Source organism: Myotis yumanensis, unplaced genomic scaffold, assembly GCF_028538775.1.
Source record: "Myotis yumanensis isolate MYYU_CA2020_CCGP unplaced genomic scaffold, mMyoYum1.0.hap1 SCAF_12, whole genome shotgun sequence".
Classification (NCBI taxonomy): domain Eukaryota; kingdom Metazoa; phylum Chordata; class Mammalia; order Chiroptera; family Vespertilionidae; genus Myotis; species Myotis yumanensis.
The window spans coordinates 41,321,735-41,337,539 of record NW_027223763.1 but is presented as its reverse complement, the minus strand read 5'-3'; the positions used below and the strand labels follow the sequence as shown (position 1 = coordinate 41,337,539).

At 40.6% G+C, this 15,805-nt stretch overlaps 1 protein-coding gene across 1 annotated transcript; it reads right to left on the bottom strand.

Annotated features, from left to right (window-relative positions):
• Positions 1 to 3,740: 3,740 nt before the first annotated feature.
• On the bottom strand, positions 3,741 to 15,444 carry CUNH9orf57 (chromosome unknown C9orf57 homolog). Its single transcript, XM_070429953.1, has 4 exons — positions 15,369 to 15,444; positions 11,554 to 11,556; positions 9,085 to 9,216; positions 3,741 to 3,865 (listed from the first exon to the last, which is right to left on the bottom strand). The coding sequence occupies exons 1-4, from the start codon at positions 15,442 to 15,444 to the stop codon at positions 3,741 to 3,743; spliced, it is 336 nt and encodes a 111-aa protein (XP_070286054.1).
• Positions 15,445 to 15,805: the final 361 nt, after the last annotated feature.

Genomic DNA, 15,805 nt, shown 5'->3' with positions numbered 1-15,805 from the left:
CCCTTCTTGATGCCGTATCAAGACCACCAGAATTTACGTTTGTTAGCCAAAGAAATCTTGAATGGATAGGGCCTTGAGTGGGTGGTGTAAACTAATAGGATGCGAATGCATGTCTGTATACATCTGTGTGTCTTTCTAGGGAAATTATGACTGAGAAATTGTACAATGAAAGGAAGACACTATGACACTGAGACACTGAAGTTCCCCTCTTGAAAGCAGATCCCATGTAAACCAAGTGTTGGATATATCAACCTTAAGGGGAGAGGAAACGCCTCACCATCCCCTCCCTTGAATGATCAAGTGTGTTGTTTCCCATGGCTGCAATAGCAAATTGCCATATTAAAAGAAAGCAGGGGGTTGAAACGGCCCCGGTGAGGTTGAAACGGCCCCTGTGAGGCTGGGACAGCCCCTGTGAGGCTGAGATGGCCCCTGGGAAGCTGAGAAAAATACCACATGAACTCACTCATTTATGGATAATAAGGACCTTTATAGACTGATGAAAAAAAAATGGATACAGAGGCAGAGCAGCATTGAGCAGACTGTCAAACTACAGTGGGAAGCCTGGGGAGGGTTGGGGGGGGGGGGGGGGGGGTAGGAAATCAACCGAAGGACTTGTATGCATGCATTTGAGAATAACCAATGGACACAAGACACTGGGGGGTGGGGGAGGCTGGGGGAATGTCAAGGGGGGGAAAAAAAGGAGACATGTGTAATACTCTTTGTAATATTTTAAGAAATAAAAAAAAAGAAAAGAAAGGGTTTTTTTTGTAACTATATATATAGTGATGGGAAGTCAAAATATATAATTGACTAGACTTTTTGTGGTAATCATCTCATAATGTATACAAATACCAAATAATCATTTCAGACATGTGAAACTAATATAATGTTATATGTCAATTATATCTAAATTAAACACACACACACACAACATACACACACACACCAACCTATCATGTCACCATGCTGGATGTCACAAGTCTAAAATGTGTCTGCAGGACGACATTTTTTCTAGAAGCTCTAGGGGAGACCCTGTTTCCATGAGTCTCCCGGCTTCTAGAGGTTTCCTCTATTCCTTGGCTTATGCACCCTTTCCCCCACCTTCAAAGCCAATCGTGTAGCATCTTCTAATCTCCTTTTGACCCTCCAGCTTCCCTCTCGTAAAGACTTGAGCTTACATTGGGCCCCTGGGTAATTCAGGAGAATCTCATCTCAAAATCCTTCATTTAAGCACATCTGCAAAATCCCTTGTGAAGTAACATGTGTACACGGATTCAAACATGAACATCTTTGGGGGACCATCATTCAGCCTACCACATCAAGGATGCGAAAGTTATATTTCAGTGGTTCTCAACCTTGGCTGCACATTAGAATCACCTGGGAATCTTTTTAAAATCCTCATCCTCCGGAACGAGGCCCAGAAGTCAGGATTTTAAAAAGATTCCCAGGTGATTCTAATGTGCAGCCAAGGTTGAGAACCACTGTTATATTTTCTTCCCTTGGTGACTTGTGTGTGACATTGGCATGCACATGAACTGCCTCAGTGCTGGTCTGGGCTGGCATGGCTTGCACTTCTTTTATTTTCCTACATGACACAGAGCTAGGTAAGCATTAATCATAACAACCAGGTGCTCTACAGAGATCCAAGGGCCTATTTTATGGGATGTACTCAGCACCAAGTCTTATTTTTAAATCTGAGAAAAAAAACAGCAAAGAAGTGTTAGTCAGTGCCGAGTCATAAAAACATTAGGATTTGAAGGGATTTGTGAGATCATATGAGATCCAATTCTTTTCATCTTATATGTGAGGAGAATGAGGTGAAGAGAGACCAAAGGGACTTGCCAAGCTCAGCAACTAAGGACATAAAAAATTAGCACCTGCTTCCTAATTCTCTAGGTACATTCCCAGGGTCACAAATTAAATTTGGGAAGCTCTATGGAGTTAGTCACAGATGATCTGATCTTGTTATATTTCCCCCCTTAGTACTGGGTAAATAAGATATCTTTTTAAAAACAAGAAAAAGAAAATACACTCTCCATGAAGTTCCCTGATTTGGTATAACCACTGTTTACCAATGTGGCCGATGCATACAGTGACCGAATAATGGCAAGTGGATTTAAATCTCAGGATGAGGAAACTGTGTGTGTGTGTATGTGTGTATGTGTGTGTGTTCAGAACAATTATCTAAGAAATATAGTTGAGCTCTAGCTGGTTTGGCTCAACGGCTAGAGTGCTGGCCTGTGAACCAAAGGGTCCCAAGTTTGATTCTGGTCAAGGGCACATACCTCGGTTGCAGGCTCCTGGCCCTGGTTGGGGTGTGTACAGGAGCAACCAATCTATGTGTCTCTCTCATGTCAATGTTTTGCTCTTTCTCTCTCTCTCCTTCCACTCTCTCTAAAAGTCAATGGAAAAATATCCTCAGCTGAGGATTAGCAACATCAAAAACCGAAACATACTTGAAATAAGTGTGGAGGAAAATGTCTAGTTTCCTTGGACTTTTTTTTTTAATGCTTGCTTTTCTTTGAAATTTATAGAAACATATTTGTTGAGAGCCCACTGTGTGTGAGAATCCTAGGTTCTGAGAAAAAGACAACAGAAGAAGGTTGAGATTTATTATTTATGACTTGAATTTCTCAAGCGTCTAAAAATACAGAGAAAAACAAGTTGAAATGTTAAAATACAATAATCCTGAAGTCACATAAGTAGGGCATTGAATGAGAATAATTGATTATGTGGCATGTTAAAAAATGTGAAGTGCCGAAACCGGTTTGGCTCAGTGGATAGAGCGTCAGCCTGCAGGCTGAAAGGTCCCAGGTTCGATTCCGGTCAAGGGCATGTACCTTGGTTGCGGGCACATCACCAGTAGGAGATGTGCAGGAGGCAGCTGATCGATGTTTCTCTCTCATCGATGTTTCTAACTCTCTATCTCTCTCCCTTCTTCTCTGTAAAAAATCAATAAAATATATTTTTTAAAAAAATGTGAAGTGCAGTTAAGTTTTTTTTTTTTTTTTTTTAAATTCCTTGTGGATGGGAACCTATTGCCCTGCTCAAACTGAATTGCTTAATCTGCCAAAATTAGACAAGCCAACATACTTAGGCATGGTTAGGGTATAGAAATGCACAATATGGGCAAATCCTGATGCAAATGAGAGAAATAAGTGTCGACATTTGCACCTGTTTGAGCCCTTTGCCATTTTGGGTCATAGTTCTGTCAGGTCTGGTTTGCTGATATATGGCTTATTTTTCTATGGTATTTGTTAAATCAGTTTTTTTAATACCGTAAATTACCCCAAAAGAGCAAAGCAGTTCACTTTGGAAATCAAATGAACACTTCCAGGTCATTGGGTGTCTTGCGCTACAGTTCACTTGTCACTAGATTATGGACTATGGGAATATTTAGGAAAATTAGTAAACTAGAGATGATGTACATAATTTGACTCAGGGAATCACTCACATTTTTACTTCTTTGTAGCCATGAAATCATCAGAAGGGGAGTTGAACAGAAAGAGGAGAGGAGAGAGATGGTGTTGAAAGGATGTTTCTGAGATGAGTTGGAGTTGGTGGGGGAGAAGTTGGGCACATTGAAAGCTAAAATCGGTTTCAGATCATAACTCTTTACAACCTGCAAAGGTCTGAGGTTTCTGCAGAGGGCGGATGGATGGGAGCTGTCATCCTGTGCTGAGCAGGTCCGGCTTTGAGACTGACTGATCAGTCAAGCAATTTGGATAAGGACGTCTGGGTCAGAAATTGCACAGAGGACGATGGCAGCAGTGAGAAGTCTGGATGGCATCCTGGATTAACCTTCTCTTGAAGCACTCATCTTGGGTCTCTGTGCAGCCTTTAGTAGAATACCAGCTAATTCCACCTGAGGGCAACAAAGAGGCAGAGAGGCAGAGACAGTCTTTGGCGAGGTGCAACCTACCTGGCCTCAGATAACAGGTTAAAAAATAAACAGCGCCCTCGCCGGTTTGGCTCAGTGGCTAGAGCTTTGGAAGGGTCACAGGTTCGATTCTGGTCAAGGGCACATGCACAGGTTTGGGGCTCGATCCCCAGTAGTGGGTGTGCAGGAGGCAGCTGATTCTCTCTCATCATTGATGTTTCTATCTCTCTCTCTCTCCCTTTCTTTCTAAACTCAATAAAAATATATTTTGAAAAATAAAACAGCCCTAGCTGGTTTGGTTCAGTGGATAGAGCATCGGCCTGCGGGCTGAAGGGTCCCAGGTTTGATTCCAGTCAAGGGCACATGCCCTGGTTGTGGGCTTGATCCCCAGTGGGGGGCATGAGGGAGGCAGCCGATCAATGATTCTCTCATCATTGATGTCTCTATTTCTCTTTCTCCCTCTTCCTTCCTCTCTGAAACCAGTAAAGAAATATATTAAAAATAAAATTAAAAATAAAATAAACAGCAACAAACACTAAGCAAAAGTCTAAGGTTTTTTTTTATACAATCATCTTGCCTTTAAGAATTCCCACCTAAAAGTATTCTAATTGAGGACATTGCAATACAAAAGCCCTGAAATTGTAAGACAAAAAAACTTTCAAACTCTAGGTAAAAGCCATGCGATTGCCATTGACTGTAAAACTGTTGAATGGTTAGCGATTTGGAAGCTTCCTAATGCCCTCCCCCAGTTTAACCCAGGCCATGAATTATTCAAAGGGCTGAATCCTCAGAAGGACCATTCAGATGTGTGTTTCTCAAAAATGAGGTGTGTCCTTGACTTCACTGAATTTCCCTCATTGTAGAAGTAACGCATGTTCACTGTAGAAACTGAGGAAAATACACAGAAGTGCAAAGTCAGTGTCAGCCGTGTCCTGTACCCAGCATCCCAGCTTCGGGTGGGAGAGCACAGAAGAGTAATTCCCCAAAGGCAGCAAAACATAGGGTGGTTGGAAACGTGAGCAAACAGTCGTCTCTTGACGAGGGGGCCCTTTTGCTCCCCCACCCCCAGGACAGTAAATGATGTGCAGGAGATACTTTTGTTGTTTGATTTGGAAGATACTACTGGCATGTAGTGGGCAGAGGCCAGGATGTGCTAAATAAACATCCTACAATCCACAAGATAGCCCTGCATAACAAACAATTATCCTGCCAGTGTCAACAGTATCAAAGATGAGAAACCCTGTTGATATAACTGTCAAAAGGGTGAATCCCAGTTCTAATTGTTTCACATCCTTGAGTTATTGAAGCAGGACTTTGGGGGGAACATAGGCAGGCTTAGGGATTTTTTAGAATTGGGGTCCATGGAAAAGCGGGGGGCTGCAGACTGGGAGAAGGTACATTTCCATAACACAAGGAAGCCAGGTGCAGCTACATCTCCATAAGACAAGGAAGCAGCAACAGGTATATTTCCATAAGACAAGGGAACTGGAAGTAGCCAAGAAAGGTCTATATTTACAAAATAAGGAGGAAGAAAGCCCAGAGGGAATAGGAGAACAATGAGGGAGGAGAGCCTCACACATCCCATGTGAGGATTGACCTTTGAGCTCAGGGGTTGCTATAGTGACCAAATCAAGGGGATACTGACCAATCAGAGGGAATATCAAGGCACAAAGATCTGCAGCCTTTATAAACTAGAGAAAAGGGACTCAGTGGGACCCTGTCCCCCTCCCTACGTGGGAGTCCATTCTGTAGGACTCTTCCCTCTCCCCACGTGGGAGTCTGTACTTGTTCTTCAATAAATCTCCACCTTTGCTATTCCACTTTCTGTCCGTGGATTCATTTTTCGATTCCGGCGGACAAAGAATTCGGGTTCCAGTCCAAAAATTCGGTATCAATATGGCAACATCTCTGTTATGCCCAGATTTCAAGATTCCCAAGAAACCACCTCAGGGAGCCATCCAATCCGATGCAAAAGCATAAGAATCTGTATTTCAAGCTAGCTTGAGCTCTCCATCCTCCAGACTCACCGACACATCGGCTAGCCAAGTGGCCAAGAGACAGAACCCCGCCTAGAGACAGTTTTTAAAGGGGGGGTTGGAGTAAGGGGAGGAGAAAGGACTGTGCTCTGCCGATTGGCCAGGCGCAAGTCGATGTCTTGTTCCTGGGTGTGGCTAGCAGAGTCTTAGACTTCCGGGAAGAACCTTCTTGCCAAGCACGTGGCCAAGGTAAGATGGAGGACGTAGCCCTTACCCTGGGGCAAGGTGGAGGGTGTAGCCCTCGCCCTTTCAATCTCCAAGTGAGGAAACTGCTCTTCACAACATTGCAGTCACTAGGTCCTTGACCCACCAAGAACTGTTGTCAATGTTGTGCTGTATAAACTTCCAGGCTCTTTCTTTTGTGCAAAGTCCTTTAATACTTGTTTTCTTGAACAGACTGTCAAACCTCAGAGGGAAGGCAGGCATGGACACAGACAATAGGGTGGTGAAGGTCTGGGGTGGGGGTGAGAGAGGTCAATGGGGGAAAAAGGAGATATTTGTAATACTTTCAACAATAAAGATTTAAAAAACCCACACAACTGGTTTTGATGTCGAGCTGACTAGATGACTGAAGAAGGGAGGGGGACTCCAGGGAGCCTTTGAAGTATGGTAGCAACCATCTCAGGTAGAAACTGTAGTTTAACTCTAACCCTGCTGTTTGGCTTAACAATAGAAAAGTTATTTTGATTTTCTGAATTGTATACATCATCCCATTCGATTGAATGACTATCCCATTGATTGTTATCTTACTGGTTTTAGAAAGCATATTCTTCTGTACCTGGGAAACAGGACAGCATAATTATCCTAAATTGTTTTAGTGGCCACAGATAATGCATTCCAGTTGACTCAGTGGTCCCAAGACCAGGACAGCACAATTACTCTAAATTACCTCGATGGCTCTAGATAATGAGCTCCTGGCAACTCAGTGGTCTCAAGACCCAAGGGCTCTAGATAAGGTGTTTCTGTCAGTTCAGTGACCCCGAGACCCAAAACTATAATTAACATGCTTAATTCTGCTTCTGTAACCTGCTTTTTTGCAAACCAGGTTCCTCATTCCAAACCTTGAGATGTAATCAATACCTTTGTGATCTTTGCCTATATAAGTCTGGTTTTGCCACCATCTTATGACTATGAGATTTGGGGAATGGCCCCTCATAGTCCCAGGTTGCAATAAATGTGACTCTTTAATTTGACTTCTTGAGGCGTCTTTCTGTGATTCGCGGAGTACATTACAACACCTTGGCACATTTCTCCTTCAAAAGGAAGGGGCCCTGACTGGCAAAGGTGCAAGTCACGGGGAACTCGAGGTGCAGAGAGGGGATCTAGACTGGACAAGGTGAACAAAGCTCAAGAAATCTTCTTAACCTATAACCCCAACAGATCTGACCCCTGAATTCTATTCCTTTTTCCCAACTAAATTTGATCTCCTCTTCCAATTCCATAAGGAAATTTAGAGTTTTGCTTTGTGGAGATTTCTGTGCATAAGTGGTACACTATACGTACTGTTTTGTAACTTTTTTTTCTACTCAACAATGTTTTAGAGATTTTCCTATGTTAACAAAGGGATCTAGTTCATTCTAAGTGTTGCCTAGCACTTCATAGTGTGAATGTATCATAGTTTTAGTAACATCTATAGGCAAACATTTAGGTTATTTCCATTACTTTACTATTAAATATGAAGTTGCGATGAGCTCAGCCGGCATGGCTCAGAGGTTGAGCGTTGATCTATGAATTAGGAGATGGTTCAATTCCAGGCCAGGGCATATGCCCTGGTTGTGGGCTCGATCCCCAGTGTGGGGCATGTAGGAAGCATCATTGATGTTTCTCTCTCTCTCCCTCTCCCTTCCTCTCTGATATCAATAAAAATATATTTAAAGTTGCAATGATAACCTTAATACACGTCTTTTTTGTGTTTCATGTAACTTTATTTCTCTGCAGTAGATACCAAGAGACAGAATTGCTTTCCACAAGGCAGTGCTCATTTAAAATCTTAACGAGATTGTCTAAAATGCTAAATCAATCTAAACTGTTATTGCAATGTATGAGAGTTCCCATTTCCCCATACTCTCACTACACCTTGATATTATAAACCTTTATAAATTTTACCAATATGATGGGCTAAAATATATTATTTCTATAGCTTGCATTTCTTTGATATTCACTGATGAGTTGTGCAGATTTTTATGTTTTCAGGTCAGGTCACTTCTATTTTTCTCCTTTACATTTCCTTTAACAAGTTTAAATTTTTGCCCTTGATTGTTGGTCTTTTAAAAAATTGTTTTTTGGGAAGATCTTTATTCTGAATAGATAGTAATATTTTTTCTGTTATTTATATCTCAAATATTTTTATCCAGTTTATTCCTTATCCTTTACATTTTGGGGTTGTCATTCATTTAAACATTTTAAAATATTGATATATTAAAATTTATCTACCATCTTGTTTACCTTTGCCTTTTGGATGTTAAGGAGGCTTTCTCTCTTTCTAGCTTAAAATATGTTCTCCAGTATTTTCTTCTAATGTTTCCTTTATTTGGATTTTTACACTTAGCTCTGTAATTTATGCAGACAAGGCTGGTTTCCTGGGCATGCAACCTGTGGAGCTGCATAGAGCTCTGTGCTTAGAAGGGCCAGCAACTTGTGTATTAATTATTTGTGAGCATGTGATTGATGTGAATGAGGAAGTACATAGATTCATTAGGAATGTGTGCTCAGAAGTCAGAGTACTTGCATTTGACTGTTGGCTCTGACATTCATTAGCTGTGTAACATCATGCAAAAATTTTTTTTATAATATATTTCTTTATTGATTTCAGAGAGGAAGGGAGGAGAGAGATAGAAACATCAATAATGAGAGAGAATCATTGATTGGCTGCCTCCTGCACACCCCACACTGGGGATGGAGCCTGCAACCCAGGCATGTGCCCTTAGCCGGAATTGAACCTGGGACCCTTCAGTCCGTAGGCCGATGCTCTATCCACTGAGCCAAGCCGGCTAAGGCCATGCAAAATTTTTAATCTTTCTATTTCTTAGATTTCTCATGTTTCAAAACTGGAGATAGTGACCAGATCCAGCCCATATCATTGTTTTGTTTTGTGGGTGTAATGTACTTCAGGTAAATGCTCAGAGAATCTTCTCATTTGAAATGTTTTCTCTTTTTTAGGTGGCTTACCTTTAATGTGATACTCTTTAAAACAGTACTGACCAGGTTTTGTTCTGCAGGTTCCAAAGTCTAAAAGACATCCATGGAAGGGCAATGAAAGATTGCATACCCTACAAATCACACCTTCAACGTCTCCAAGGGCTGGAGAGAAAATATAAGGGGAAAATAGAGATGAAAACCAGAGAGAGGAAAAGCAGGGGAAGAAAGAGAGATCCAAAAATAAAGCAGTGATTTTCAACTTTAAAAAGTAAGCAATATTTTAAAAAATTGGTTTCACATATGCTACATTTCATGAATTGCAAGTACTCTGAACTGTTACTAATTAGAAATTAGGCCAGGTGGTCTAAAAAACTTACTTGGTTAAAATGTATTTAGTTCCTCAGTGCCTAATTAAGTCAATTCAAAGTTATTTAGCCAGAAAAATTCATTTCAGCCCATATGGCCACTATTAGGTCTTCTTTTCAATGTCTAAAGCAGCACATTATACATAGTAAATTCTCTGTCAGTATTTATTGCTTGATTCATGTTTATAGATTGCTTATCTTCAATACTTAAATTCTGGAAGATATCATCTGGAAGATCTGTTTCAAAATTGATTTTGAATTCGATTTACTTAAGTAGTTAAAATAAGCGCAGATTCCCAGAGGGAACCCCCTCCCCCAAGTGAGAATCTACAGGGGTTGGGGTTCAGGAATCTGTATTTTAGACATGCAGAAACAGCAGAAGTCATGTGACTGAGATACAGATATCAAGACCAGTTTTTGAGAACCACTGGTTCTACCAAATTTAGGAATCTCCATTTTGATAACTCCTCAGGGAGCCTTGGCAAGTGATAGAGAGCTCATCACTACTAAAACCAGCTCTGATTATGAAAAATTCTTCTGAAATTCAGCTACAATTCATCTTTGTGTTCATAGTCCCCTTATCTACACTAATAAAAGAGAAAGATGCAAATTGACCATACCTTCATGACGCCCACCAGCCAATCAGGAGTGAGTATGCAAATCAACCCAACAAAGATGGTGGTTTAATTTGCATAATGTTCCGCACTGCCCCAGCCACTCCAGGCCTCTGGGCAGCATGGAAAGGCAGAAAGGCGGCTCTGAGCCAGCATGAAGGCAGAAAGGCGGCTCTGAGCCAGCGTGAAGGCAGTGCCAGCAGCTAGAGGAAGGAAGGCCTATTTTTTTTTTTTTTAATATATTTTATTGATTTTTTACAGAGAGGAAGGGAGAGAGATAGAGAGCCAGAAACATTGATGAGAGAGAAACATCGACCAGCTGCCTCCTGCACATCTCCCACTGGGGATGCGCCCGCAACCCAGGCACATGCCCTTGACCGGAATCGAACCTGGGACCTTTCAGTCCACAGGCTGACGCTCTATCCACTGAGCCAAACTGGTTTCGGCGGAAGGCCCATTCTTGCATGAATCTTCGTGCATCGGGCCTCTAGTAATATATGAAGAGCATTGCCATTCACTCCTATTCATTGATAACTCAAAGAAGAGTTTACTAGACATTGTGTGCAATGTAGTTTATATCTCCCTCTGTCATGTTGGGGTTAGAAGAGATCACTTTTAATAGAAAATAGTCTGGCTGATGAGGCTAATTAACCTCTCCTGACTATTCTTCCCAGTTTCAACCTCAACTGAAGACACTCTGGACATTTCACATTGGTTTTCTCATTAAGCATGACAGACTTTCAGTTCATAATCAAGTATCAATGAACAAATATCTTTTAGGAACTAAACGTATGCCAATTGATAAGCCATTTACTGGTATTAGTCCAATTATTTCCCATAATAAACCTTTCCAGCAGGTGTGGTAGTTGCCCAGATTTCACATAAAAGAAAACGGATTTTAAGTTGTTTGCTCAACTGGCAGAGATAGGCTTAAAAGGGTTTGTTGGAATCCTAAACCCTTGTTCTTAGTAACCACACCAGGTCACTGGAGCTACCAACCTTTTGATGTCACTGCCTTCTTTGTCTCCCTCTCAGATGGTCCCTCCTCTCTCTGATTCCACACCCAATATCCATGATCTTCTTCTTCAAACCTTGTTTCCCACAGTCTTTATTATGACTGAAGAAGATGCCTTCACTTTTAGGCCTTCATGCTGATTGTAAATTTCCAGTTACCTGAATACTTATACACATATTCTCAGATCCCATTTACTTCCTTTTAGTCTTTTTTTTTTGTCTGAAAAATGTATTATTGATTTTTAACACATGATACATTTTGATTTGACAATTAAATTTAAAGCTTCAGATTATATGTAAAATAAATAGTTTCTTTACATAGTTAATTCTGAAGTACGCTATTCTATTTTATAACTTTATTTGTTAGCTCATATTATGTTGTATAAGAGCTTATTCAGGACTTGTTGTAAGCACCTTAATTAGATCACACACCACGTATATTTATGCTTCTGTAATTTCTTAGAAAAATTTCCCTTGTTTTGATTTATGCTTTTTTAATGACTTACCACCTAAAAGGCACAATAAGACAAAAACACGACTGATGACAATCCTCATTCTTAGGTTTCTAGACAAAAAAGAAGATGGAAGGAGAAGTACATCCCACTGTTAAATCTTTCCTGGGGAAGTAATCAGTTACACATTTATGTTAGCTATTATGAAAAAGGGAAATGACTGGCTAAGTTTTTTTTATTTCATTAATAAAGTATAAATAAATTTATTCTGTGATGGAGGAAAAATAAGGTACCTGTCTTTACAAAAAATTCACCATAAAACTTCTCAATCCAAGAAACATTTTAAGTTGAGATGTGTTCTCATCAAATACCACCCCCTCCCTTATTTCCCTGAATAGTAATTATTTAATGCAAAAATATAAAGTGAGATAGATGTGTTTCTAGATTGATATTGTGTTAAAAATCCTCTTAACCATTAGCCAAGAAGAATTTATTAATTCTTCTTTATAAACTAATACTTTCGTTGCAAATGATCATATTTACAAGGCAAAGTATTATATATAGTTAATAGTAACTAGTACTTATTAAAATGAAGAGAAAGACATTTCCAAATTGGCTAAAATGTAACATTTAGTTGTTCATGACTTACCTACTTGAGGTATTATAGATCTGAAGTTTTTTAAAGGATAGCCACAAGTAAACTTTGTGATGTAATGAAGTCCGTTATAACTGAAACCAACAAAGCAAGTCTCTGATCCACCAGATTCCAAACAGTTTAAACAGTAAAAATTGCCCAAGTAAAAACAGGTAATTTTTTTTGTTTGAACACTCTGATCTATATGGAAATTAAATGCCTTAGTCATGAAATTAACATAATAAGACTAAGTCAATCAACAGTTAAATTGATTAACTATAAATTTTGCTAAAGATTTATATATTCGCTATGGTATAGATTAATTAGTTCACATGCACATAACCATGTGGGTATACTATCTGTTTGTCGTATAAAATACTTGGTCTTGATTATTAGAAATCTGTGTATATAGCAGAACTAGGTACATTCAGAAAGCAATTTGATTTTTTAAAATGTTTATTTCTAGGGGGGAAGGGGAGGCATATGTAAAACTTTCAACAATAAAGAGTTTAAAAAATGTTTATTTCTAAATTAATATATAGTTCCAAATTAATACAGTCTTCTTGAACTGAATAAAAATACTAAGAATATTAAAATCTTTGACCATGCTCCCTACCAAATCCAGTGACTTTCCAAATGTAACCACATTATTAAAATGATGAGTATCCTTATTCTGTGCATTTTTATAATATATTTGCAACTTGGAAATATGCATAATATTGCTTTTTGTTTAATTTTTGCAAAAATAGTGTTACATATTATTTCCCTCTTGCTTAAAATTATGTTGAAAATCTATGTCAGTCTTTAATAGTAATTCATTTTTTTTATTGCTATATAATATTTTTGGTATGGCTTATACCATTGTGATTTTGATTTGCATTTCTTTGATGATTAATAATGTAGAGCATCTTTTCATGTACCAGTTGGCCATGTGTATGTGTTTTTTGGAAAAATATCTATTCAAATCTTTTGCCCATTTTTTAATCAGATTTTTGTTGTTTTGTTATTGAGTTGTCTGAGTTTTTTTGCATAATAAGTCTTTATTAAATATACTAGAGGCCTGGTGCATGAATTTGTGCACAGGTGGGGCTGGCAGGCCCAGTCCAATGGGGGCCGATCGGGGCCAGGCTGGCGTGGGGGAGGAGATATGGGGAGGTTGGCCATCAGCCCCGCCCCTGATCAGGGTTGGGCTGGCCACAGGGGGGCTGTGGGAGGTCTGCCGGCTCTGCGCCAATGGCGGGGGAGCTGACTGGGAGCCCAGCCGGCCAGGGAGAGGGGCTGTGGGAGGTTGGGTGGGGCCCGATCGGGCTGATTGGCTGCAGCAGTGTGTTGTCATAGCGATCGGTTGTTCCAGTTGTCCGGTTGTTCTGTTATTCTGGTCACTTGGCTTTTATATATACAGACTAGAGACCTGATGCATGAATTCGTGCACGGGTGGGGTCCCGAGGGCTTGGGGGGGGAAGGATGCAATGGGGACTCTCTGGGTGGGTGGTGGGATGCCCTTGCTGGCCTGGGATCTGGATCTGTCCCGCTGACATTCGCACTGGTTGTCAGAAGCCACCTGGCGGCTGCTTTTATATTGTTTCTTCCTTGGGGAGCATCTAGGGAAGAGAAGCAGCCATGGTGCCCGAGGCTGACTTCCAGGAGGCCAGTAGTGCTGTCAGGATTGTGCCAACAACACTGGTTCATTTGTGCCTGGCCCATTCTCTGGAGATTGGACCTGCAGGACCACTGAGGGAGTGAATGGCTGCCACCTGGCTGGTGGGCCACTGGGGTGGGTTGGTCAGCTGAGCAGTGCTCCTGCTGTGGTAGCACACTGACCACCAGGGGGCAGCTCCTGCACTGAGTATCTGCCCCTTGGTGGTTAGTGCGTATCATAGCGACCAGTTGTTCTGGTCATTCTGGTCGTTTGTTCACTTAGGCTTTTATATATATACTAGAGGCCTGTTGCACGAAAAGATTTGTGCAATAGGCCTTCCCTTCCCCTAGCTGCTGGCACTGGTTTTCCTCCAGCACCCGGCACCCAGGCCTTCGCTGCTCTGGCCGGAGCTCCCTTCAGCGCCTTCGCTGCTCTGCTTTGCGCCTACGTATGCAAATTAACCGCATCTTTGTTGGCGGTTAATTTGCATATCTCGCTGATCAGCCAATGGGAGGCGTAGCGAAGGTACGGTCAATTACCCTGTTTGTCTATTATTAGATTAGATACTAGAGGCCTGTTGCACGAAGAGATTCGTGCAATAGACCTTCCCTTCTCCTGGCTGCTGGCACCGGTTTTCCTCCGGCACCCGGGACCCAGGCCTTCACTCTGGCCGGAGCCGCCTTCCGTCCTCCATCTTCGAGGTTCTGGCTCGCCTTCAGTCTTCGCTCCGCCGCTTGGAGCCTATGTATACAAATTAACCGCCATCTTTGTTGGTGGTTAATTTGCATATCGTGCTGATTAGCCAATGGGAGGCATAGCGAAGGTACAGTCAATTACCCTGTTTGTCTATTACTAGATAGGATAGATGATTTGTAAATATTTTCTCCCATTCGGTAGGTTGCCGTTTTTTGTTGATAGTTTCTTTGTTTGTGCTTAACCTTTTTAAAATTTTATTTAAAGCTTTAGTGTTGAAAGTGTTACATTTGTCTCCTTTTTTCCTCTATTGACCCCAGAATGCTCCCTCTCCCCCTACTCTGTCTTGTTCGTGTTCTTAGGGGAAATGATTTTAGTTCTTGCCCACTGAGAATGATGTTGGCTGTAGATTTGTCACATATGACCTTCATTATGTTGAGATACGATCCCTCTATTCCCACTTTGCTGAGAGTTCCTGTCAAAAAATGGGTGTTGGATTTTGTCAAATGCTTTTTCCTCATCTGTTGACATGATCATGTGAGTTTTGTCTTTCAATTTGTTTATGTGATGTATCACATTTATTGATTTGTGAATACCGCACCAGTCTTGCACCCCTTGCATCATACTTGGTCATGGTGTATGATGTTCTCACTATATTGATGGATCTAATTTGCTAATATTTTGTTGAGGATTCTAGCATCTATGTTCATCAGGGATATTGGCCTGCAATTCTTTTTTTTCTGTAATGTCTTTATCTGGTTCTGGAATTTGTGCAGAAGCTTTTGATGTAGTCCCACTATTTACTTTTGCTTCTGTTGCTTTTGGTGTCAGATTAAAAAAAAATTATTGCCAAGTTCTATGTCAAGGAGCTTATAGTTTCAGGTTCTACATTTATGTTTTTACCGATAATCTCTTTTGATCTACTTTTTGGTCCATTTTCATTCTTTTGCATGTGGCTGTTCAATTTTTCCAGCACCATTTATTGAAAAGACTGTCCTTTCCTCATTGTATATTTTTGGCTTCTTTGTTGTAAAATTAATTGGCCATATATGCATGGATATATTTCTGGGCTCTCTATTCTGTTCCAATGATCTATATGTCTGTTTTTATGCCAATACCATACTGTTTTTAAATGACATTTAAATAATATTCTGGAAAAGGCAAAACTATAGTGGTTGCAGGAGTTGAGGGGGAGAGGAGGGACTGACTACAAAAAGATAACATGAGGAAAATTTTGAGGATGGCCCAATGATTCTGTATCTTGTTTGTGGTAGTGGATACAAGACTATGCATTTGTGAATTTCAGTTAATATAAATTAAAAAATAAATTTAAAGTATTA

Coding starts and splice junctions, on each gene's coding strand:
- CUNH9orf57 (XM_070429953.1), bottom strand. CDS start 15,444: ATGGTGCTGGAAAAATTGAACAGCCACATGCAAAAGAATGAAAATGGA. Junction 3,866..9,084: donor TAAAGAGTATCACATTAAAG/GTAAGCCACCTA, acceptor TGTTGCCCTCAG/GTGGAATTAGCTGGTATTCT.